Source organism: Ammospiza nelsoni, chromosome 1, assembly GCF_027579445.1.
Source record: "Ammospiza nelsoni isolate bAmmNel1 chromosome 1, bAmmNel1.pri, whole genome shotgun sequence".
NCBI classification, from domain to species: domain Eukaryota; kingdom Metazoa; phylum Chordata; class Aves; order Passeriformes; family Passerellidae; genus Ammospiza; species Ammospiza nelsoni.
In genome coordinates, this window is record NC_080633.1 from 114,553,655 (window position 1) to 114,581,054 (window position 27,400).

The 27,400-nt window shown below is 36.7% G+C and overlaps 1 protein-coding gene across 2 annotated transcripts; it reads right to left on the reverse strand.

Moving 5' to 3' along the window:
• Window positions 1-1,009: 1,009 nt before the first annotated feature.
• Window positions 1,010-27,400, reverse strand: TCEA1 (transcription elongation factor A1). 2 transcript variants are annotated; one of them, XM_059467983.1, is made up of 10 exons: window positions 27,294-27,400; window positions 21,429-21,491; window positions 16,918-17,023; window positions 9,091-9,178; window positions 7,913-8,061; window positions 6,024-6,080; window positions 5,008-5,162; window positions 3,510-3,656; window positions 2,551-2,622; window positions 1,010-1,458 (listed from the first exon to the last, which is right to left on the reverse strand). In XM_059467983.1, the coding sequence occupies exons 1-10, from the start codon at window positions 27,360-27,362 to the stop codon at window positions 1,450-1,452; spliced, it is 915 nt and encodes a 304-aa protein (XP_059323966.1). In that variant the 5' UTR covers window positions 27,363-27,400; the 3' UTR covers window positions 1,010-1,449. The 2 variants fall into 2 exon arrangements, with proteins under 2 accessions (XP_059323966.1, XP_059323958.1); XM_059467975.1 differs by lacking the exon at window positions 27,294-27,400 and adding an exon at window positions 26,753-26,902.

Consider the following 27,400-nt stretch of genomic DNA (forward strand, 5'->3'; position numbering starts at 1 on the left):
AGAAAAGCCACACTTCCTTGCATAAGCTGACTGGAAAAGCTTCTGTATCAAGTATTAACCAAACAGTTCTTGTCTCCCAAAGTTCAAGTGTCATCATACTATTTCCAACTCATTTGTTACAGTTGCCACTACCACACAAAAAACATTCAACATAGAAAAACTTGGTTTTCCTTTACATTCAAGGAATTTATTTTCCAGGAGCTGCGCATACTCTTCCCATTCCCTCATGAATACTTTATACAGTGCCAAAATAGACCTCCTCAGCCCCAAACTCTAACAAATTAAGTAATATAAAATTAGATTTAATGAATTTAATCTCTTTGAAAGATGTTGACATGTTTTTTCTTGAAAACACATTTGCAAATAATTCTAAACATGCACTGCTAAAAAGCAAATTCTAAAAATGCAGCATTTATATAATTTCTCATATGGAAAAGATCATAATTTTAGTAATTTATTCCCACTTGCAGGTCTATGATGGACACCAGATACCCTACATTTCAAAAAATCATTTCATGAACAAAATCAATGCCATTTAAATGAAGGGAGTATAGTATTATCTCCACAGCCAGTTTAATGTAATGAATTGCTTAGCTGGTGTTATCAGGATAGCCTACAACACAATGCCTTTGCTTATTTACAAAGTCTAAGCCCAAGTTGGTTGTCAAGCACATTAAGCAAGACTGAACACTCAAATCAGATTTAACCACTATTTTAGGACATTCTTAGAAATAATGCCTGCTGATAAAAGGTAAAATACATGCTTTGGGCAATAAAATATATTGCATTGATCAAAGCTGGTTACATAAACAAGCTTAACCAACCATTGCAAAAGAGGTCATCATTTCCACTAACAAATATTCAAACCCCATGACTGCAAATTTAGTCCTAGTCCACAAAGAGCACACAAAGTAAAGAGTTAATTAAATTGTGTATTAGTTAACAACTGAGCTTAATGTTATGAGGAACTTATATACTTTTTCTGCTTGCAAAGCAAAGTGAACAGAGCAGAGAGAAACAAATTTCATTCTTACAACCGAGCACATGTGGAGAGGCAAAATACACACAGGAGGAGCGTGTATATTTCAGACCACAAAAAATACAGTACATTATTCACATAGTTAGAAAAAACAAGACAATTACCAAAATGTTTAACTGGTAAAAGTTTAATGTCAACTTACTTATAAAAATGAAAAAATATTTTAAAATTTACCATACAATTGAGCAACCTGATCCTACTGACTACCAGCTATAGGAAGGCATTTAAGGAAATGATGGTTGTGTCAAAACAAAGGCTAACTTGAGGCATGTATGCTGCTTTGAAATAAAAAGAAAAGAAAAACCAAAAAACCCTCTCATTTGCAGGAAGCTAAATGCTTAGTCTAGTTTTTAAAGCTAATTACAAAATCCTCGTTCATACTGGTCCAGATGTCTTGACAATTTCTTCTTCTAACAGAACTGCCAAAAGAAAATAATGCTTCATGAGATCTTTATACATCTTACTTCTAAACCTCTACAAGAATAAACAGAAATACAACACCATACTTAGGATATGGAAATTACTAATTAAAGCACTTATATTTTAACCATTCCTTCAGGCATCTGTATACAGACACTTCTGTAACTGCAACCTTACATAAGGTTTTAAGGACAAATATACTTTTCCAGTTACTGCAAACAATTCCATCAAATGATTTCTAAGCTTTATATATATTATTTAGATATCTCAGAGCCTATATTCAGCTTTATAGATATTATTTAGATATCTCAGAGCCAATATTCAGCAATAAGCTATGTAAACCAAGATACATAAAATATTTTTTTATGTGGAAATCTTAACGTACACCGTGGCATGGCCCTGCAGAGCTGCAGCATTCTTAACATAGAAAAATCAGAGAATGAGGTTATCATGCTTCCTATGGCATGTGATCACACCTTAAACTGTAAATTTTACAAGCCTTCATTTCAGTTTTTCTCTGTTTTATTGAACTACCAATGTTTCTCAGAAGCTTTATAAATTCCTGTTTCCCAAACTTAAAAAAAAGATTCAATTAAGTTATCACTGCCCTACACTTATCCTGGCACAGGAATACAGCAGCAGCCATCTCTCTTTTCTATTGCTTCTTCTTTTCAGAATAGCAAAAAACCAGAAAAAACAATAACAACAAAAGGTCTAAGAAAGGCCTGTTACACTCACCAAAGCACGGTTTAAAACCAGTTAAAAGAACTTTGGGTGAAGAAAGAGAAAACGGTGACTAGCTTGTCACCACTTCCCACGGCAAAGCAGTATTGTAACTAAATGTTGCAAGGCCTAAGTTGTGTCTTCTCTCCCCCTTTGCCACCAACTTTCTAGAGAGATCTCATACCTTCAGTCAAAAATACATTTCTAATTTAAAGCTACTTTGCAATCTCAAGATGTAATATCATTAATGGGTTAAGAAGTAATCAAAAGTCAACAGAAAGTGGTTTGTCACATTTACTGTAAACCCAAATTAAGCACAGAGGCTGGCTGCCTGCTATCAGATATGCAGAGCAGTCTAACAGTCTTACCTTCCATCTGTTTCCACATTCATTACAGACAACAAACGTTGTCATGGGTTCATCAGCACTGCGGGTTTGAACCTTTGGCAAAGGCAAGAGCCAGAGCGGAAAAGGAAAATTAGTATCTTCAATTTTTGTTAGTGTGTGTTCAATGTAACTGTTTAAATCAAAGTTTAACATTAAGGAAACAAATTTGCATAGAAATACAAGTTAACTTTATGTATCAACTGAAACTGGGCTTTTTGCCTCACTATAAAGCCATGATAGACTTGGATTTTGAGAGATTTAGTAGCACTAAAATACCAATTTCTGCACTGAAACTGTGCATGTATTTCTAGGAGAAGATTCTGCACTAAAAGTACAATGGTCAGTACAGCTTCACATACATTTACCAATGCAAAGGCTTAAAAGTCTTATGACTGAAAACCAACTTGCTATTTAAAGCATCTGATGAACAGTACAAAATATAAATGCAGCTGTGATGAAAATGACATTCCCTGAAGCACAGTTAAGCCAATTAAAGCACCCTTTCTGTGGCTGTAGGAACGACTGCAAATCAGGGTCTTGTGTTAGTCAAATGGTACATTAAATACATATATAAATATACATGTGCATATATATACATATAATTTTCTGCTACTTAGTCCCTCTAAGTCTCTCTCCTCCACATAAAACCCTTACGAATATGATGCACTGAGAATTATCAAGAATTCAGCATTGCAAAGAAACTCAAGTTTCAGTCTATACAGATACTCAGCTTGGATCTACATAAAGTTTTTGGCAAATAAATATAACAAACTTGCTTTACATAAGCACAACTAAGTAGATCCAGCTACCTTCACATTTTGTAATTTATCAACATTTTGCTGGAAGTTCATTTTGCAATTCCATTTTTTTTTCCTCTGACAATCTTTATATAGGACTTAAGGTTTGAAAAAGGAAAACCAAGAGTCGGAATAAGCACGCACCTGGGTGTATGTACAGTTCTTCTTTTTGCACTTGCCACATGTAAACAGATCAGTTTGGGTACCTCCTGTTTTAGCCATCTGGTGCTCTCTGATAGCTTCTTTGGTCAGATTTTTGCGCATTTCCTTCAGCTCATCACTTGCCATTTCCTACAAATGACAAAGAGCAAGACAGAGTTTACTAGAGAGTTTTAGCTTTAAAACAAGTTACCACTGTGCAAGCCAATACAATTTTTTATTTAGAATCCATGAACAACAACTCTGTTGAAGGGCAATGTGATTCTACACATTTTTAATTTTACAAGACTTAAGCTGGGCTATTTCACAGCACAGAAGCTACAAGAAGTTAAAAATGTTCTCTTTTTTAACACAGATAGGAAAAAAAAGTACAACATCAAGCATCTAGAAACATTTCTATGCAAATACACTTCTGAAGTTCAGAAATGTAAGTGAGGCAAGGTAGAAGACTTAGAAGACCTCCAAAGAGGCAAAAAAGATGCTAGGTTGGATCCTTGGATAAATATCTCATTGACCTATGAAACATTTATTACAGGAAAAAATTTACTTTTTTTGGACTTCTATATTTGTACTGATAAATACAGTAGAGCCATAATTTACCATATGTCACCAAAAATCATATTAACTTTGTTTCTAAACACTAAGCAAAGAGTTCAGAATTGCCCATTTTCTTTTTCCTTTAAAATAGTTTTAGTGCAGAAGATCTCCACAAGGTCTAGTAATCAAGTGTGCACAGCAAAACCAATTTGTTACATTTTTCTTCAATACAATTTTATTCACCATCCCATGTAGATGTGGAATGAAAATCTTGTACCAATGCAATTTCACTACTGTTAAGAAGTAATCTTAACACTGAGTGGGTTTTAGCCATTTGACATTTCAATCCAAAACATCAATCAAACAAAGAATGTGCACTGGACAGGACAAAATATAAGTTTGTTCTAAATATGTAGAACAAAGAAAATCAAAATACATACTGAAGGTACAACTTGCTTTTCTTACACATTCTTTCACCAGCCTCTGTTGGGCCTAACCTTTATGTAAAGCTATAGTTAAAAAAAATCAACCACCCAAAAAGCCCAGCACAACTTTCTTTTGGAATAAAGTTAGTCACAATTTTCATTAGTTGACCACAACTAATTTCTCTCAGTCTCCAAGACACTCCTTTATATTTTCATTTGAGGGGGCAGAATCTAACGCATAGAAGCAGAACTGAAAAAAGATGTTTAACAAGATGTGCTTTCATTTTTCTCTCCCATAAAATCTCATTTTTCATTTGAATTTTTAGATCTATTTTGACTTTTAAAGACACTTTCATGCCCTCTACCCCAAAACAGCCCTGTAATTCAGATTCTGCAAGCCACAAAAAAGCCACAGTCGTTCAGAAGTATGCCAGCTTACACAAATTACTTTTATACTTAATAAATACAGGCCAGGATGTAAGCCCAAGATGGGAATATTTCAAGACCTGTGCTTTACTTACCTCTGCTGTCATTTTAGCAAATTTGTCAGGAGGAATGTTTCCACATAATACATTTTTCCTTAGGTTAGGGTTCTTTGCATCCTTGAGATTTGCTATCCTACTTCGTACCCTATTTTTGTATTTCATATCAGTATTTTTTAATTCTTGAAAAATAGGTGCTTTGGATTTAAGGAACAAAACATGGATAAGTCAAATAGAGTAAAACATTAACAAGTAAAACAGAGCATTAGAAAGGATTCATTCTGGGGGGCAAGCTCTAAACCAATGCACTTCTCCACTGTCCATAAAGTCCTCCCCCACCCCAACCGACAGCTACTTTCCTGTTCAACACAGCAGAATTCACAACCTTCAGAAGCCTAATCATAGTTTAGTACAGGGTCAGTGAAATATGAATTTTTGGGTAGCAGGACCTCAACCGTAATTGTGAAAAGTCCTGCATAACTTTATGTCCAGTTTCTTGATTTCATCCTGAGAATTAATTAATTTCTGAATGAAATATTCAAACAATGACAGGTCACTCACACAAATTTTTTTGTTAAAAAAAGAAGCCCAGACCTCTGTTCTGGAATGATTCAAACAATGGTACCAGAACCACCTTTTGAGAACCGTGAATTCATTTAGAAATAAACTTGTAGAAAATTAAACAAAGACACTAGAAAATGATTAAGACTGTTAACAAGAAAAGATTTTAAAATAGCATAGAAGAGCCCAGCATTTTATGTAAGAATGCTTCAGTAAGATATAATATTGCTGCTACAAGGAAAACATATTGAGCTGAAAAGAACCCACACACACTCACCTACATGCATTCCTACATATTTTAAGGCAAATCATTTAGGTTGGGCTGATTTTTTGAACACTAAATTTATGTACTGATGTGTTGAACCCAGTTACCACTTTTGTTTTATATGAAATATAAAAACACTCAATATATAGATCAAGTTAATTAATTTGAAAATTACTGTGTTTTTCACAAATACTCCCACTCTAGAGCACACATATACAACAAAGGATATCTTCTTCAATTTGAGAACCCAGCTCTTCTTCATCAGCACCAATAGCAATGTAATCATCTGAGGAAAACAAATGATAAAATATTAGCAACCTGACTCTATATCCTTGAGATTCCTACAGTTCCAGAACACTGAAACTCAGCAAATTATAAAACACTTGCAGTGAGTCTTCTTGTTCTATACGTAATTTTAATTTACTATGTACTTAACCTTTCAAAATTTATTACTTGGAAGAACACAAGTAAGCAAAAGAAGGAGAAAATAAGTTTAAAAGAGTCAAAAACTTTTAAAAACCAAAAAACTTCTGGTACCTAGTTGCAAGCACAAATAGGAACAAATCCATTGTTACATAGAAAAATCTAAAATATTCCAATGGCTTGGCATCTCTCCCATCTCCACAGCCTGTGCATAGAACTAACTATTATAAAATGGAAACATTTTATATCATGTTTAATCAATTGTTTTGGTCCATACAATACCAGAATAAGCAAATAGATGTTTTGCATGCATGGAAGAGAAAGATTTCATTAGAAACATGGTAATTAAATAACAAACAATCTTATTAGATTTTTTTAAAATACAAAGCAGAGATGTGTCATAAAAGACATAAATTAGAAGAAATAGACCACAGCAGTCTTGAAGGCAGTAAAACACTTGAACTAAAATGTCTCAAGATAACTGTTTACTGTTTCTGACCAAAATGCTTCCCCACAAAGACATCTACCTTTCCAAAGCAGCTTAAAAACAAATTGCATATAATGTTTGCCTCATTTCAACATGGTTATATTTCAGTGAGTAACCCTAACATCATTTATCCTTTGATCTCATACCAAAGGTCATAAAACAATAAAATAAACTTATCTTTTAAACTCATGGATCATCAGTTTACATGCACTGTAGAAAGCAACACAGCAAAAAAGATTTCTGGAAAACTATTTAAAATGAAGACTACATAGAATTATGAATACTAAGATGCTGTATGTGACTGTCCGGTCCCAAAAGAAGTCCATGAACTATATATCCAGATGACAACTAATCTGTGGTCTTTAGTCAGCCTTGCTTATTCTCTATACCTGAATTTCTATGAACCAAAAGAAAGAATAAAAGAGTGAAGAGAGTAAGCACAGATGATTCAGAAGTCTACTTACACTGGGCCAAGTTACACTAAGCTAAGAACAGAGAAACAGGAGCTGGGTCATAATTTTGACAAAGATAAGGATGCACCAGAAAAAAATCAGGTAATTCTGAAAAGTCCAGCTTTCAGTTTGCTCCTTATCTAGCAAATAATTTAATTTGTCAGTTTAAAGACACCTGAATGTATATGAGAGATAAAAAGAAAAAATATCCGAACAGTCAAGGAATTTACAGATACCCAAAAGGCATGAGGTTAAGAGCAATGCAAGACTCTATTATTGCAAGCCAGCTTAATGAAATGTCAAGAATAAATCAAAATAGAAAGAGAGCTTTCAAAAACTAAAATCTGAAGGTTCCCAGGACCTCTGGTGTAAGGCAGCGTTGCATGTAGTCACACCTCTCCGTCAAAAAGACTGAGACAAAAAAAATAGCAGCCTCTACAAGAAGATTCAAATGAAGCATTAAGGAGGCAATAACATTCCTGAAAACAAGATCCCCTGTTGGCAATGTATCAGATGAACTGAGCCACAAAATGTCATGAATTAGCAGCAACAAAAATGCATTTTGAAGCATCCCCATGCCATGAAAGTTACTCGTTACTTGCACCTTGGGTGAACTGGTTTATGGGTCTACACACACAAATGGATGCAAACAGGGTTTATTCTTCCCTACAGGGTAGGAGAAAAAGTAGAGTGGGAAAGACAGAAATAGAAAGGAAGGAAATAGTTAAACTTGAAAATATAGTCTACAAAGCTCACCTCCTGTTCTGAGAGCTGCAGAGAGCATTTCTCTACATTTCACTCGTACAGAGTCTGAAGTGCTTGGAGCCCGGGGAAAAGAAGGGATGAAAGAATTTGAGGGAGCACTACCCTCCTCCTTCCTGCTGCTGGAATTGCTACTTGAACTGCTAAAAAAAGGCAAAATGAAAACCAATATTAATGCTTTTTCGTTTTTTCCCCCTTCAAATAACTTTGTTTCTGGGCAAAATACGGGTCTTTTGCTACATCCATTTGATGGTATTCCAAAATAAGAACACAAACCACCTTTTAAAAAAGTTATTTATAGCCCTAGAGTCAATACAATTTTTAAAGTGTCTTTAGACTATTCACTAGGGTATTTCACACAATAGAGACACAGCAGGTATTTCATTCCATTATATGGCACAGAAGCTTTAATTCTCAGTTCTTTACATTAACATGAAACCTTTTTTCCTCCCACAGACCTTTACTTTAAGAAACAGTGACGATACATCACACCAACATTCACTCTGCATGCCTTGCACTCAATCTGCTTACTGTACTGAAGGGGTGCCATGGTCACAAAAAAACCCCCACAATTTATGTAGTTTTGCAAACTGTAAACCTAGTTTTCATCTCCCATCTGGACATACAGTTAGAGGTTAAACTTCAATTTTAAAATGGCTGCTGAAAAGAGATCACTGAAGTCAGAAATGTATAGAAGAAATGGGCTTGCAAATACTCTTTTGTAAATGTTTTTTAGCTCCTGCAGTGACATTAATGCAGGCTTCTTTTTCTGGTAACATACTCTGTGTTTACCAAAAAAAGTACAGAATGTTTATTAAATTTAAAAGCTAACACACAAAAGAAGCATATGCAACTACCAGAAAGCAGAGAAAGTTGTTTTACAATTCTCAAAGCTGGGTGCTAGTACCGAGAGAGGGCAGAGTATTTGACAGACCCAACAGATGGATAAACAAAACTTGTCTGGCCCCATCTTGACCTGTGTTTGTTGGTTTTTTTTTTTCATGTCTACTGTAGCACAGTTTACTTCTCCAACAACACACTGTTTCTTGTACAACTCTATCTTTCAGAAAAGAACACGGCAGCTGTCTCTAACATTACCAATTCAGACCAAATAGTTTAATGTTAATTTATACTGAGTGAGACTATCTGCACAGCCATTGAGAATTAAGCACCTTTCTTCTCTGGCATCAGGGCTGTTTTGTGAGGAAGATGCAGGCTCCTTCTTCTTTTCTTCAGAATCTTTATCAGTTGAAGGTCCATCTGGAAATACAAAACATGAGAAACTCTCTTCTACCCAGAAATAGTAACTGATTTAAAGCAGTGATAAAATATCATGATTTTTCCTGAATCAGTTAGAAATGCTATCATCTCCCACTCTCTGCTTTGACCTTCTCTTGCAGTACAGCCTTCCACTTCCCAACACCCTCCCAATGCAGGAAATGGAAAACATGACAACACTTCAGATGCTTTGAGTCAAGTCCAGCATCTGCTTAAACTGGCAGCGAAGACATGATGGAAACATAGACATTTATGATTCATTTTTTCCAACATTCCTGCATTAGGTAGACAGCAACTTCCCAGGTATTGTATCAAGTCTCTGGAATTTGTCTTCCATGCTTTAATAAGTTCCTACTACATACATGCCATTCTTTTTAACTATATTGTGGAAGAGACCATAGTTGGCAAAATATAAAGTCACTTTCATATTTTCAAAGGAGTTTTCCGGACACACAGATAGTATTTTCTGTGATAGCTCTTAAATTACTTGCCTCAGTATTTATTTGAATCTGCCATTCCTATACAAGTTATGTTTCACTACAATTTTATAAAGAATAAGGACAAAAGTCTTTATAGAAAAGAGCAATCACAACATTTAACTCCAGCACAGCAAAAATGCATACACCCTTCCATTGTAAAGAGGATTTCAGAGTGGCTAAATTGAGTGCCGGCTTTGATTTGTTCTCTAGAAAGGGTGGCTCTCTACTGCCTACAGAGGAAGCCTAGTGAGATTGGCATCACTGATTGACAGATTTCGTGAATTCCTTTTCTCCAGCCCTTATAAAGCTGCTATTACACTTCTAAATTCGTAGACTGTATTACTGGAATAAGCATATATTACAAACTTTAAAATTAATTAAAAACAGGACAAGAAAAGGAGGGAAATCTGTTAAGGCTCAGTCTTGCCAACAAAGATGTCCTGAACTAAGCATGTAAATCCTTGTTTAAGCATCTAAAAGTGTCCTTATTTCCAGAGGAACCCCCATCCCTGTGCTTCTCAGAGGAACTTGGTTGTACGTAACACAAATCTGGGTCTCTTCAAATATCAATCTTTTAAATTTGATTTTTATAGTGCAAGAAATAACTGTACTGGCTTTATTTTTATAGGAACAATAAACTGAACATGATTTTGATCCTTTCCTTAACCTGTGAGTTAAGGAATTTATCCAAAGAAGTACCACTTTGTTAAAAAAAATCATCATAAAAGGAGAGCAGAGACAGCAGTACTGAATCAGACCAGGCACCAATCTACTATCCTGTCTCCAGCTGCACCTATAAGGAGATGCACACAGATACTTCTCCAGAGTATTTCTCCAGCCTTCAATAGTTCACCCATTGTTTGCAATGTTGTACTCAATCTGTAAGAAATTTCACTTAGGAATAAAAAGATAATTAAACACAGATGATGCACTCGGTGATTGTCTTTAATAAGCTGAAAATGCTATTTAAAAAATCCTAATAAAGAGACCAATTTAACAACTTCTGTTTATAAAAAGAATTTCACTAAGAAAGCAGACAAGACTATAAACTGAATGGATCACATGAATTCTCTGCTATGACAACTGAAGTGCACTAAGAGAAAGAAAACAACTCCCATTTTTAACATGCATACTCCCTCTCTCTATGGCAACAACTGATTACATGATATAATCTTTAAAGATGTTCCAAATATGCATACAATCTTATTTAACTTCATAACATTTTAAGTACATGTTCATTTTTGTCAGAGGCTTTAAGACAAACCAGTAGATCAAACAGGTATCTTGAAGTACAGCTCAAGTCCTGCAAAGCAAGAGCTGTGCTTCAGCCCATTTACCCACACATTTTTTTCTGGCACACAAGTTGTCAAATTCAGGTCTGACTTGTGTATCTCCTGCTTACTATGCACACACACTACAGTTGTATAACTGGCACCCAGATCTCTTTTATCAAACACTTCCATTTAGCCCAGCACCATTTCACCAAGGGCAGGCACTTGCCAACACCTGCCAATACCCCAATGGCTTCTTTCCCTTATGGAGGGCAGGATGCACACAAGGCACACAGATAAAAGCAGAGCTCCTCCTAAGCTGCAGTCTATGCAAGGATGTCTCAAATCAAGGTCAGACTTGAGCAGCTGAAACTGGGCATCTTTAGAAAGTATGTCTTCAAAACTAGAGCTTCTTTAATCACTTAAGAGTTTTTGCTTAATCTAGTTTCAAAAAGCTGAAAATAAAGTTAATATTATCCTAAGTGTTTAAGTCACTTTATGGCTCATACATTGGAAAGCACTAGAAGAGATGCTTTCCATCTTTAAACTCACACAGTGATGAGGATATCTTGTTTTACTGAAATACTGTATTGACAAAAGAACTGAGTGCAATTAACAGCCTGCTAGGCAGCATTTAATCTATCCTCTGGGGATAGAAAAATTATCCCTGACAAATTAAAAGTCCCTACTAATTAGCTTATTTTACATTCAATAACCAGACTCTAATATAGAGGAAGGATGACATCTAATGGGAACTATGAACAACCACAGAAACTTTAACAAAGTAAGGTGGAAAAAAATGGCCCTTCTGTGAAATGTCTTTAAAAATTCCAATGCGATTCACCTCAGGAAGTCTACAGAACATTATAAATATTTATACACTACGAACTACAAGTTGTGCAGTTCCTTTTTGCAACTCCATACAGCTATTCAAACTTACCAAATTTGTCTTCAGAAACAAGTGGGAATTGTCACCAATTTTAGGACTGAAAAATGTAACTTCGCAGTTTTAGCTACTGCATCTTCAGGCACCCATAAAAAATCTCAAAGCTTTGGTTTTATAAGAGAAGCTAATTTATATTAATACTTCTTCTTTAAAATACAAAGAACATGGTAGTAACAAGAATAGACTATTAGTCATTGGAATAAGACATTCAAAGTTTAACAATGGCACTGCAGTTTCTACCTGGGACTTGTAATTAATTTGAAAGATATCTGAAGCTTCTCCAGTGAAAAATCTCTCCAGGGTCAAATAAGACACACCAGTGTTTGTGTTATCAAACCAGAAATTTTAAAGATATAGCCAGATAACATAATTAATCTGAATGTTAGAAGCCATTAATAGCTTTCTCCTAGATTTCTTTAACTATGTTACGAGCCAACACTAGACATTTGCTAGTAAAAAGAAAAAAACAGAAAATATAAAGATGAAATGTTATTCATTTATAAATCTAAATTCAGATTAAGAAAAGTATTAAAGTAAAAAATTTCCCCAGAAACATTAATGAAAGGGGGCTAGTTATTACCTGGAAGCACATGAAAATTTAATTTAGCGGGATATTGTGTGTTGCCTACTCAAGAATCACTACCAGAACTTGGAAATTTTTCTGAGAATTCAGTTTAAATAAGTGAAAAGAAAGAGATAAGAGAACAGGTACCATATTACATAATTATTAATTCAACAATGACCTTGACATGCAATAATTATTTAGGCTCCATTTTCCAGATTCTGACCAAATAGTCTTGAGATGCACAAGCAGCTACACTTGTCAGCAATTCCTCTACAAGACGTAGTAAGGCATGAAGATAAGATCAGTAAAAGTCTCTTTTCAGTAGTAGCTCTGGAAGGAGGAATATCTAGAAGTCCATAAATAAACAACAAAATTATGAACTGTTTGCTAAAGATTTTTTTATCATCAGTGTCAAAAGACCATGACACATGGACATATTCACTGTGTGTTTTCCTTCTATAATGCATTGTGTGTTGTTATCTCTCCATTTATTAGCTTAACAAATTACAGACCTACTAACAGTACATGAACAGTTCCAAATATACAATTCACAAGAGGTGATTTCTACAGCTTATAATCGATATGAAAATGAAACTATTGAAATTGTTTTTGCACTTGATTCTGCTTGATGTCTTATAAAGATACGTACTCTTATCAAAAGTAAATAATATTTGTAAATGCTATTAGACTAATTTAAGAACTTGCTTTGCCAGGAGCTTTTTTTTTTTTTTTGAACAAAGCCAGTAGGCTTTGAGATGTCCTTGAACAACACTTATGACAGCATTAACATACCTGTAAAATAGTCCTAGACTGCACCTGCTGGCTCCAGAAGAATCAAATCCAGGTTTGAAATAACAAGAGATTTTGTGAGCAAAGTAATCTTAGTAAAATACTTCCGTGATGCCTGATTGGTGTTATTAACACTTAAACACTCTTTTAAAATAAAATTATTCAGGCATGCCCTTCTTTGAAACAGGCATTTCAAAATGTTTGTGGCCTCCCTTTAAGTTTTCAATACTGGCAACAGATTATCACCTGATGTTAAGAATATTGTGCCATGCTTCTGCATTTTCAGTTCAGTATATAAAGTTACTGGAGGAAATTTTACCTACATGACTAGACATTCTTTTTCACTGTATACTCTTCATTTCAGCAAGTAATTATTTATTATGAGGGTTATACTCCTTAAGGAATTTTTGTTGCTTTTCTAACATAAGAAACACTCCTGACAACCTAAATGAGTGTGAATAGATTCATTATCTGCACAGCATACTCTGTATATTCAGTGTGCATAGATTCATTATCTGCACAGCCTACTCTCTGTATATTCAGCTACTTGGCAAAACAATCATTATTGGTAAATCCCATGTTATAACTCAGCAGCATTTTATTCTGAGAGCTGAATTTAGCTCCTTATGCAAATTGTCACCATCTCTGCAGTATAGTTTAACTTTCAGAAAGTATCTGAAAGGGACCTTGCACTGTGGCTCACCCAGTGAATCACTTCAGATGGTCACAAGCCCTCTGCTGCACAGCTTCTGAACCCTCCAAAAAAGGCTTGGAGAAAAAAATCTGGGAAGGCTCAAGTCAAACCACAAAGATCTGGTGATTCACAACTCACTTTGACTTGTACTCATGTATCCCATGCATTCCTAAAAACTAAATTCTGATAGCATTGAACTGAAACATTACATGCAGCCTGAACAGTGAACAATTCTTGCCTAAATTCAAAATGTCATTTATAAAAATAACTCACAAAGACTTCAGAGCTCTGAGTACAATGCTTGGTACGAATAACAGCTGTCCGCTTCTGCTGCCATCTTTGCTCCATACCATTTTACATGCACTATAAACAGCATAATCGAAACTGATTTCTCAAGCAGCTCAACATACGGTATTGCGCATTCTTCCAAGAAAGTCAAAACTAATGATAAAACAGAATAAGAGTACTTTGTAAGATTCCCACCCATACTTATACCCTATCTTTCACATTTATGAAACTTTATGTTCTAATGAGTAGTGAGCAGTGATAAAAAAGGCAAAACATTTGCCTTACTATGCTTTATTATAAGATCTACATTACAACCAAGGAAAAATTAACTACCAAAGTTTTGAATGTAAGCAGTGTTGTATTTTCAGGATTCACTTGATTTTATGTAGTAAGTGCATTACCACAATTATACTAGAGCTGGCACAATAATGACACACAATAATATCTGTTGTGCAACAAAAATTACCATATGAACGAAGGTCACATACCCACTGCCTCAAGAAATACTCAGCTCTGATAAATGCCAAATATTTCTTATTTGCTTTCCAGCTCCTCACATGTTTGACTTCACCTCATGCAAAATGCCTTAGTTAGAGTCTCCCAACTGTGTTAAAACAATCTGAATCTAGTAAGCTACAAAAGGGGAAGGTCCACTTGCCCCAGCTGTTTGTTACTGCTACAATCCCTGTGCAGGAAACAGCAACTGCAAACAGGCTGGACCAAAAAGTCATAGTTGAAATTTCAAGCCTGAAGAAATGAACAAAACAATTACTTTCCAACCGGTCAGTTCCCAGCTCTGGTCTTCTGGAGAGCCACTCCAGCACTAGTTGTAACACAGGAGGGAGCAAAGAGGCAGAAGGGAAGTCAGGAGCTCTCCTTTGCACAGCAGCCTACACCCAGACTGACCTGCTGTGACCTTCAGGCATCACATCCTTACCCAGACTACTCCAGCATGGAAACCCTCCAGGCAGGAGTGACACTCCCCAAGTTTCACAATGTTTGAACACCAGTAAACTTTAAGTCAAAATGTATTAAGACAATTTTGACTGACTTAAGGAACTTAAGCATCAAAAAAATGAGACAATTATTTTTAGTGTCTCAACAAAAAAATGGCAAATCCTTAGGTCAAACGACAGCAATAATCAGGCAGATCTCCCCCTCCCCTAAGAGAGCAGCATCTGAGCACAATCCCAGTGAGAATTCTGCTGGAAATGAGAGCATCTCCTCTACTATGCTGTCTAAGCTAAGTGGCAGTTCTAAAAATTTGAACTTTCAAGAAAAAAAAAACTTTCACCAAATACTTATAGGGTTTTGTTTTTAAAGCTTAGACTAACAACTTTTAATAACTGAGAGCTGAATCACACAATCCAGCAGCTACTTTTAGAAGTCTTTAGAGTAACTGATGCTAATATACAAGTCAATTTCTCCGCTTATATACCTTACTACTTTTATATACTGATTTAATAAAGCTGGACTTCCACATTTAATTTTAAAAATAACAAGTGTGTTACTTTCACTATTTACCAGTTATCTCTGATCAGATTCTACACTAAGATCCTGTATATGCATTTACTTTTATTATTAAGGTCATAATGAATTTTAGGGTGTTTTATCAGCATGTATAGTATTATCTAATTTTAACTACTAAAACTAACATTATTATTAGGTAAGTTAAAAGTCTTTAAGGTAGCTTTAAAAAGTTTGCTGTAGAGACTGCTTTTTCTTACTAGAGCATCAAAGTTTAAGGTTCTGACAAGTTGTCCATTTCTAGAAAGTCAGAGTATTTTCTATATAATTTACAAGACAGTAATAATGTATCTGATAAAACACTTCACAACTGATAAAAATGAAGCTGAGTTCAAATGGTAGGGGAATTACACTCTCCTGGTATTTGGCATATTTTTCCAGACAGAATGGTAAATATTTAAATAATTAAATAAATTCTTTTCTATTTTAAAATTTTAAGCTTAAAAAATCTTAATTTACCTAAGCTTACATACAAAGAAACAAAACAGAGTGCACCACAATGTATGAACAAAAATATCTGCACACATTCTGAGACTTAAGTGTTTTCAGATATATTAAGTACCACCAAATACCCTTGAATAAAACCCTAACAGAAGGGTATTAAGCTTATTAATTGCTTTAAGGGAAATTAAACAAAAAGTGTTAGGTTGCTAATTAGTAAGCTGTTTAAAATCATTAAGGTTTTAGTTTTAGAAAGTGCAGCTCTGTTCCTCACTACCTGTAAGTTCTATGAGATTTTAATGTCTTTTTCTCTTCATAACCAAACATCAAAGCCTCCACACTCTCACATGAGATTTTGCACCAGTTCTTCAGAGTACTTGTTATATTTGATGAAGAAAATAGTCAAGAAGTTTGTTAGTGCTCAGTACAGGCACTCCAGCTCAACTGCAGGCAATGAGACTTCAGAAATTAATCACATCAGAGAAGCTGATTTCCTGCTGCCTGCCAGCCCCAATAAAATACATTAACTGTTTCTCTGCACACACTCTCACAGTAATGGCCTGGGGACAGTCAAAGGGTAAAAAACCAATTACACCAGCACAGGAAGTTCAACATTCACACAAAAGCACAAATATGTCTAAAGCAAGGCAGTGCCAATGATGAGCACCAAGGCTGCACAGAGTTAAAACATGCAAGAACAGGGATGTTTCTGTTGCCATACCTAACAGCTTCTTCCAAGACTTGATAAGAGATTTTGCTAAAGATGTAACCTCTTCATCTGTGCTTTGCTTGCGTATTGCATTAACTGACATTCCAATTCTGGTAGACTGCAAAAGAAATGGAAATATACATTATCACAAGTGACAGGAAAACAATTTAACAAATAAATATATATAAATTTGTACTTTGACATTAATTTTTGCAGTATCTTTTTTCTTTTTCTTTTGTGGTGGGTTTGTTTCCTTTTTTCTTGTGATTCTCAGGATAAAATACTGCAAGCCTTTAGAAAAATTATTTCAATAACATGGACATTTTAAAAAGAAATACAACAGTATTACCATCTGTCTTCATCACAAAAATTTGGGGAGGAGTGGGCAGTGCTTGTGGGCACAAGGGTTAAGGACTGTAGTTATATTTCAGCACTATAAGAAGCTTGCTGACTTCTTCACTGACATCACACTCTCAGAATTCCCATTTAGTGGCTGTGTAAAAAGCTGTAATACCCAGCTGGGAGCAAGCATGGTTTAGGTACCTAAAAATGTTGGTGATATTGAGATTGATTAGAATCATTAGCACAGAGTTCTGACTTTAGACAGAAGCAGTACTCTCTATGTTTAAGATTTTAAAGAATGAGCTATCCTAGATTTCCGAAAAGGCCAGGACGGTGACAAGCTTTAAGCCTTTGCCACTACTGCCACCTACAGAGCGAACATGAGAGTAAGTTACAACTCATGCCTTTCAAGACTCAGAAGATAAGGACATAAATATAGCTCAACAGTAACATTTTAGAAGATTTATGCTTAATGTGCACATGTAACAAGCAGAAAATTTCCACCTTTTTAGCTTCACAAGAGGAGATAATAAAATCCTTATTTATATTGTTAAATTCTTATCTTTTTGTATTCTGACTGATAAGTAATTTTTTTTTATTTGCTGTTAAGATGTTCAGTTTTGTTGCATTGCCATTTACAGGACTCACTAAATATAAGTTACTCTACTCACTTTTGCAGTAGATCATCATTAACTTCCTTCTTCTTAAAAGGAAAATTTAAATCTTTGTGGCTTGCTAAAAATGGAAATTATTTGTTCCTGTAAATTACTTCTTACAACACAAACAACACTTTTTGAGGCACCATGGATGTGCTAAATAACCGGAAACATACTGAAATAATCCATAGCTATGTCAGCCAAGGAAACACATTAAATAACCTCAGGCCTAAGCATCAGCTCTAAACATGCATTTTGAATGAAAGAAAACAAAGAGTTACTCACCTGTAACTAAAATGCTCCAAGATGGACTCTGCTCACCCACATTAATGGTACTGTCCATTTTCTTGATATTTTGAACACTTAAATCTCAACAATATATTCAGACAGTAAAAAAATAACATGTCCTTGAAAATCCATAAAACACCACATCTGGATGAGAAAAATGTATCTACTAAAAAACCCAACCCTCCATTAATAGCTGGGCACAACGACAGCCTATGCTCATCAGCGAAGGGAAAACACACCAACTTACAGACTTAGTTAAGTAAAATCCAAAAATTCAAGTCAAACTCAGAACTAACCAGAAAAATTTCTTCTTCTGATCACACAAGAGGGACAGTTTATGGGACCTTTCTGAACTGCCAGCTTTCTTAAAGCAGCACATAAAAACAACTCATTTGTTTGCTTTTATAGAGCACTGGATTGGGTCTACCTGAAGACAGGAAGTAATGATCTACTAATTTATCTGCCTTCTAACTGGCACAGATAGTCACAAAAGATCAGTGTTATATTCTCAAAATTACTATGTTTTAGTGACAAACCAAAACCAGCTGACAGTATTTGAAATTTCCTTAGTCGTCCTGTATGTTGCCACTGTTAAGTGCAAAACTCCAGTATTTTCATTCTTCCCCACTTTAAATTCTAGAGCACTTTTCATCTGCTTTCAGAGTAAAGACAGTCAAAGACTGCTAAGACAGCTGTTTTCACCCTGAAGCACTGAAGCTTTGGCCAGCAGCCCTCAGTAGGTGCAAGCAGTATTGAGCACAAGTAACCTATGACTGAACACAAAGCAGAGCACATGGGGGCAGCCGGTGCTCTCTAAACCAGAACAAATGCAAAAGTTTAAGGAACACAGATGGGGAGGGAGAGCAACCACCAAAGGAAGCAGACCTGCTTCCAACTTTAAACTGTGTGTGAGGATAGAGAACTGCTGAGCACTCAGACCAAAGCAGAGCCAAACCAACCACTGAAGAATAACCACCCCTGGGTTTCTTGCCAGTGAACTGTCCTAAAGCCATTAACAGGGGCTGCACATCACAGCCTAGTTCTGCACAGGTGTGTGTAACTTCCTGTAAAACCTGTTTGTGAAAATAAAGCCTGACTGTGTCACTTACTATTTAGCTCTGCACTAACCACAATTAGCACCAGGGACACGATGCCTTTAATGCTCTGAAGCTGCTAAACAGATTTGCAAGTCAGACCACTGGATAAACTGTGAGAGGAAGCCTACTGGCTCCCTGCCTAGCTGAGCAAGGATCAGCTTGCTTACATAAAACTCATCAGATGTGACACAGTGGTATTATTGCCTGTAATCACTTCAGCTTTCTGTGAAAATAAATGTGGCAAGAAAGACAAAAGACACCACTACAAGTCCAGACTACTAACAGGCACCTTCCTACTGCACATACCTGTGAAACTCATCAGAGGACCTCATTATTTCAGGCTGAGGTAGCAGTGGTATTACACAAAAAATCATCACTTCTCTTATTACACAGGAATAACAGAGCTAGCAGAGCTTTTCTCAATGTAGCCAGCTTTCAAAGTTTCTTAAAAATCGGTATGGAAGCACACTTTTCACTTTTATTCTTCATTTCATCAATTCAAACACAAATGTCAGAAGTCTTGATCTGCACAGAGGAAGATAGTGCCTCCACTATCTCATGATCATCACCCTTCCTGACACTGGCACACTCATGATCCACCACCAGAGCAGTGAGTATGATTTCTTCGCATTTCAGCTTTTGCTCCAAGCCCACCACTGCTTAAGCAAATTTGGGAGGCCAACAGAGAAAGTTTATGTCAGACTTAATATTTTAGCAAACCCTCAAGGAAAAAAAAAAGTAAATTTGAGCCCAAATATGTTGCTAAATGCAATCTTATGCAGGGGAACTGTTTTGAATACAGCAACAGATATTTATGAAAAGCTTCCTAACTAAGGTACAGGCAATGCACCATGCAAGAGCATCCCAAAGTACTTGAAATTCCAGAGCTATTGCAGAGAAATTTTTAACTCCAAAGGCAAAACAATGTTATTATACTTAATGCAAGATATAATTTGCATTAGGACCTGCACAAAGAAATTCCAAAAAATCAGGTTAACCAGAGGGGTTTTCTGGGTTTTGTTCTTGTTTTGTGTGGGGTATTTTTTCTAGGGGGTTTTGAGTTTGTTTTCTTTCTAAAGAAGAAAGTTGAACACAGGAGACAAAGCATCAGAGTTGTACCAGTATTCATGCATAAAAGCGACACCTTAAAAATCCCATTTCTGTCAGAAATAGTATTAGTAATAACTTACTAAGTACATCCTGCAAGTATATAAGATGCATGAATCAAAAATGTTATTGCTTCTGACACCTTTAAAATTTGAACTTTAAAGCTAATTTTTTATCTGTGACCAGATACTTTTCACTCTCCTACAATTTAAGTGGCTACTACAGCAAATCAGGTCTCGGATTTAACTGAAATTGTAAAATTTTCTCAGATAGGGAATGTCTGGCTAGTTTGGAACAAAAGTTGCTCACTGATGAATTACATGAAAAGCTCTGAAACTTGACATGTAAGTAAAGATGACCAAGTTTATTTTTTGAAAGAATTTACAAATAATATATAAAATATTGTTAAAGATGTAAATCTAAGTAACATTAGTGAGAGTATCCATACAACTGGGCTAGACTGTACCCCTCCATCACTCCAGCCCAGGAGAGTAAAAGAGGAGTATAATTACCTTAAGAAATACATTACTCAGAACAAGGGAGGGGAAACATGGGGTGTGTGTCAAATACAACTTGCCTAAAATGTATCAACTATGCTTCTCCTCACTTAAAAGGCAAAACCAGAACTACCTACATAAGAAAAGATGGTACCAGATATAATCAGGTGCATTCTCCTTCAAGAGGAAGGAAACACACTCACTTGTGTTAGAGTGAAAATGTCTGGTAAGATTCCATGTCTGATAAATTTGTAAGCAGCTCTCCTCCCTTGTCCATGACAAAATTTACAACTCACAACTTAATCAGAAAGACAAGCTTTAAGAGTTTGCTACTGGAAGAAAATACTTAAGATAAGTGTGCTACATCAGGTGAAGTGAGGCTAGATTACCATGTAGCAAAACTGATGCTTCCAAGGACTTTGAATTTAGGAATCTATTTAAATAGGGTAACCCCCTTTCAAATCTTCTGGCTCCACCTTCTTCATCAGGGAGTTAACATTTGCAACACAACAACAACAACAACAAGAAAATCATACCTGTAGTAACTCAAGGGTCATGGGAATATTCTTAAGCTCCTTCAACAAATCAAGGGCTCCAGCCTGAAAAAAAGAAAGAAAATAAAAAAGTCAACTTAGTAGCAATCAGGAACTCCAAATAAAATATCAATAATATAATCTGGTCTGCCTTCAGGGTCACACACTGGGTTCAAACCAGGAGTACTCAATTTATCCACAGAACTAGAATAAGGAATGGTCCACTTCACAAACTCTAAGCATTAACAGGGCTTAACTTGGAAATCAAAGTATTCACTCAAGACTAGGGGAGTTTTACCCCATGTAACTCAAATGACAATCAAAGCATTCTGTCAATTACTACTTAACCAATACACATCTTCAAGGGTGCTTTGCTTAACAGCATCAGAAACAATCCAGACAACAGCAGCAAGTTTCAGTTCAGAACAACCACATCAGTTTTAGCACAAGAACTTTGAGCTGAGAAGCTCTGCCCAGTCCATCAATAATGCACATATATATAAAAACATACACAGACATCATTCCTAACTGTATTTGTGGTGATGTGGTAAAGCCTCACATCGTGGGTTTTTCTTTTTCCCCTGCTAAGACTGTTAGGAAAGGTACTAACTACTTCTGTGTAAGCAGCTCTCTAGATAGATGATTCAAGTTCAGAGATTGCACTATTAGATGTTAATAAAGTCTATACCCAGCTACTTTAACAATTCATTCTTTAGCAATACAGGCCTTACTTTAAAAAAGTTTGCATAAATGTGAGCTCTGTAATTCTCTTTAACCTCTCCAACCTTGATGATTTACCAACTCTACTTCAGCAAAGCTCTGCACCATCCACTTCTGACTGTGCACATGGGCTGTCAGCCCACACAAACCTCCCAAAGGCTGAGAGGAGTTGGCTGTTATTCAAGTGCACGTGGTGCTGAACCTGGAAGCTATGAACAGAAGGGAGGCAACAACTACCTGGCATCCAAGAGGCCCTTCAGTTCACTCAGGCTCAGTTCATTACCTTTCCTTTTTTTCTTTTTTTTTTTCAATTCGTAAGGTTTGGAAATAAATCCCACAAAATTTCCATTTGCAAATCTGTGGAATTTAATTCACTCTTCTTTACTTACCTCTTAACTCATCCTATTTTATTTTGCATTTTGCTTGCTTTTCAAATTCTCCCTAATCAACTTCTATTATAATACCTGTTGCAAGGAAACTTAAAATATTCTGCTACAACTGCAGTCTTACACTTTAACCACTAAAGATAAATAGTCACCAGGAGGTTGAGAAAGATGGAAGTGGAACTTCGGTGTCACATTTAAAAACCCTCAGCTTTGGACACCTTCAAATGTTGGCTACAACCTTTGTTTTTCAAACACTTCTGACCAAAGAAACCTCCAAACCCAAACATTTCACCAAATCCCACCTCACATAAATTCAATTAACATATAAAGCTAAAGTTTTAGTATTTTCCTATGATAGTAAAAGTTCAATTTAACTTTTATTCATGTTATACAAAACTTCTCCAGTCTTAACCACAGAATTTTAGCAGCAATGATGCAAGACTGAGAAATGTCACAATGTTTTCAGGTGCTAAATTGAGTTGGCATGCTAAACCATATCTTTCTCTCAACAGCCATAAGCGTGGTTTCTTCTGTGCAAACACAGGTCCAAATAAAGCAAATTAATTATCTTCACTACTATAAAACAAAATCAAATTCAAGAACATTTTCTTAGCCAAAACAAAACTCATGACAGAAGTCAATGTGCCATTTCAAAAAATATAATCCAATAAAACTTACCTCCAAACTAATTAAGTCATTAGCACACTGTACACAGCATGTAATTTTAAAATTAACACAGCTGATTATAGTCTGCAAATTCAATATGAAAGTATCACTGTAATGCAAAGTAGCATTCTCTTCATCTCATCTTAGAAATACAGCCTAGTCAAAATTCCTTTGCCTGGTATATCCCTTCCTAACTGCACGTGTGAAAACAAATTTATTATTCCCAGAGTAAATGTTTTCCAATACTAGCAACTTGATACATAGCAGGTTGACATGCAGCAAATTAAAAAAAAAACAAAAACAGAAAACAAACAAAAAACCAAGCAAACAAACAAACAAAAATCCCACAAACAAACAAGAACAAAAAAAAAACCACCAAAACCCCCACAAACAAAAAACAAAAAAGCCAAATCCAACCGAAAAACAGCAGTTTAACAGATGTTATCTATATTTTATGCTGGTTTCTGTACCAAATTACCAAAATTGATAATGCACTAATCCTTTCTAAGCCTTCATTTCTCTAACCAATTATACTGTGCACCATGAATTAGATGCTTTAAAATTTAATTTAAATTGGTTTTAAACTAAATAGCTTTGCATAATCACTTTTCTTAGCATAAAGTAAAATGCTCTCTGTATCTCACAACTAGTGTGGAAGTTGCACAGCATAACTTGTAATTACTTTTCTCCTAATGTAAGACCTTTGTGTTCAAAAAACCCCCCAATCATTAAGACCATTGTTATAAACCCTCTTTTAAAGGCATTTCTGTAATTTTATAGAAAATGAAAGGCTATGTCCCATTCTCCTAAGCTGGCTGGCTTTCACTTTACCTTGTCACTTAACAGAAATCAGTAGATTCAGACTCAGTAGATTACTCCTCTCAGCTTCTTTCAGTTGGTCAGACCACAACAGCACAGAATGCTACTCTATAGTCATGTTTTAAAAGCTGAGCTTCAGGCAATAGAAAATGAAGCACATTTTTGAAGACAGCAGAACTATCCAGTCATAATTTTGTTCCACTTAAAGGAGTATACATTTTATAACACAGACAATTTTATTTTCTTCTCTAAATTTACTCAAGCATTCTTCATTTTTTTTTATCCATGGGTGCAGCCTTAGTTTTAATAGCTATTCATTAAGCAGCTTAATGAAAGAAAGGTGTACTTACATACAACAGAAGCTCAAAGGAAGGCACTACAGGTTTTAATCCAATCACAGTTCTGAAGGAGGAGTGGTATCTATTTCAATTTGAAACAATGGCAGAAATGCATATGGCACAGTGCATTAAATGCTAAATCATTACTTCCTCCTTCAAAACAAAAGAAGGAGAAAATAATGATTTAGTATTTAATGCACTGTGCATTATGATATATTTTTGTGAAATATATTGATATATTTTGATATATTTCGAGTGAAATATATAATTTCACTAAAATAGTTATGAAATGTGCTCAGCTACAATTAAATCCTAAGTCAAGGCAAATCACCAAGAGTCTGACAGAAAGAGTGTCTGCATGGCCTGCCCTCTTAACTCATCAAAAGACATGTCACAGAGTGCTTTGCCACAAGCCAGAGTCACCTTCTGTATGAGAGACAAACATTTCTTATCATCTGACTCTTGACAGCTTCAGAGAGAGCAAGTATCAAAGTTTTTTTTCTTTCTTTTATTATTAATGTGTCTCATCAAATCATTCTCATTCAAAGACACAGACCAAATACCTGTTCTTGATGAGTAGAAATGGAGAAAGGAACACAAGGGGCTGTCAAGAGTATCATTATTCAGTGGGTACTTGTGTAAGAATGCATTTATCAATTCTCCTTCATCTTTGTGAGAGAATAAAGTACCTCTTCATAGAGACGACCTTAATAATTTTGCTAAAGTTAGCATTTTAACTACAGGGCAGAATTAGGTAGGAAATCACTTTGTGCAATAAAGAAATACCTTGTAAATGACAAAGACTTAGAAAAACACAGAGACATCTCCTGGTTTGAATACTAAAGCACATCCTCTCCTCTGATGATGCCGCTAAGGGTTTTTATCATGCCACACACACGTGCTTTGGACAAAGCGTCAGATCCCCACTCCTGGCCACAGCGCAGCTCGTTGAGAAAACATCAGCCCAACAAAGGAGCCGCCCGTGTGCAGCAAGGAGCCCGGCTGAAGGAGCTGGGTTCCAACACAGCACTAAAGCCCAATGCCTCTGGTGCTCCCCCGCTCCCACCCCTGCTCTCACAGTGCACAGAGGTGAACACCAAGCTCCAGCTCTGGCTCCAGCCAGCTCCAGCTCTGTGCCAGCTGTGCCCAGCCACCTCACACCTACGCTGACCCCAGAGTCACCACAGCGCTCCCCAGAGCTCTGAAAGTTAATCATGTTACACATGCTAGAATGTGAATATATGTTCCCAGCTGCTGTTAGGAATTTCATCCGAACTCCTAAGCCTCTCAGATCACAGAGAAATACCCTGTGGTCACCTGCAGCATCCCTGGTATGGTGCTCCCCAGGAGCAACAGTCATTTTCATGCTACCTGTGAGAGGTCATTTTCTTTCTGTTATCAGAAGTTTTACAAATAAAATGGAGCTGGCTGCCCTTTATCAGTCCCGTGACCATGATATTAAAGCATTTCAGGCAGTAAGTCTTCACCCTCTCAACACCTTGTAGGAAAGAGCCACTACTTCAGTTTTAAAGAAAGTGAGACAGCAAATGCTTTTGTGCTTAAATGCATGGAGAACAGAAATAAAAATAAAGAGGGAAAAATAATGGAATTAATAAATGCCAGTCATAAAACATTCTTTCTTCTAGACAAGGGTCTTGCTGCCACAATGTATCATTTGAGAGTTCAAATATATCAGAGTTAAACCATGCCATATTATGGAACATCACAGATTGAAGCATGGTTTGTGTGTACTTACAATTAATTTGTTTGTATTCTGAACTAAACAAATCTCCTTGGTTTAATACAGTCAGTATTTCCATAAATATGCAAATATTATTAATAATGCTCTTTATACTCTCCAGTGTTAAGCAATAACAAAATTACTTCCATAAAGTAGAATTGCAGTGTTGAGTTCTCAACTATTACTGTTACTAAGCTTTTAATGCACTATCATTACATTTAGGAAAAAACCTTTTAATATTATGTATATAATAGTTTCTTGCAGGAAGAACAACAAGCACATATACAAGCACAAATTTCCAGAGAATAACAATGTGCCCACCTGACAAAGAAATAGTAAACAGAGCTGACAACTTACTTTCATGCTATTTTATGTATAACCAGGATCAGTTATCTGGTTGTTGCTCTACACTCTGATTTTACTTACTTTGATGTGTTTGCAGGCACCGTATAACCACCATATGTTACCTCAGTTCTTTATGAAGGGCATACATGACAATAACACTTGAGCTAAGCCAACTGAATCCTGCCTAACTACATTCTTCATCCGTTCTGAGGCACGAGTTATTCTCCAGATTAATAAACACAATTAGAAGTGTTGCAAGTTAAAAAGAAGGAAAAAAAAAACAAAAACAGAAGAAGAAGAAAAAAGGCTTACATTATTCTTTGTGAAGTTTACCCACTCAACTCTGGCCCTGCCGCAGCTGGGTTTGGGCTCTTCACTCACATCCCACCCAAAACTCCAGCTCTCACGCCTATAATCGACAACACCCCACGCACAGGGGGCCATCTCCGCAGGGTTCCAGGGGGTGACAGGTTTCCCTTCCCCGCCAAGGCCAGCACCGCGGTTCCAGCCAGCAGGAAGCGAGCGCGCAGCCGCTCCCAGCCAGGGCCGGTGCCCGGGCGGGAACCTCCTCTCGGCCCAAGGCGCTGCGGCGAGGGCGGCGGGGCCGCCCCGCGGGGAGCAGGACCGGCTGCCGTGCCCCCTCCTCAGGCGGGGCCGGGGGAGGCGCCGCGGCCCCGCGGGGCGGCGCGGGATGCGCCGAGGGAAGCGCCGAGGCCGCCGGGCAGCGCGGCGGCGGGAAGGGACAGGCCCCGCGCCCGCGGGAAGGAGGGAGCGCGGCGCCGGCCGGAGCCGCGCCGGGGCCCGCGGCGCCGCCACCGACCCGCCTCCCCCCCCGTCCCGTCCCGGCGCTCACCGCGTTCTTCTTCTGCACCATCTTGTCCATCTTCTTGGCGATGCGGATGATCTCGTCCTCCGTGGCCATGGCGGCGGCGGCCCGGGCGGCGCCAGGCAGCGCGCGTC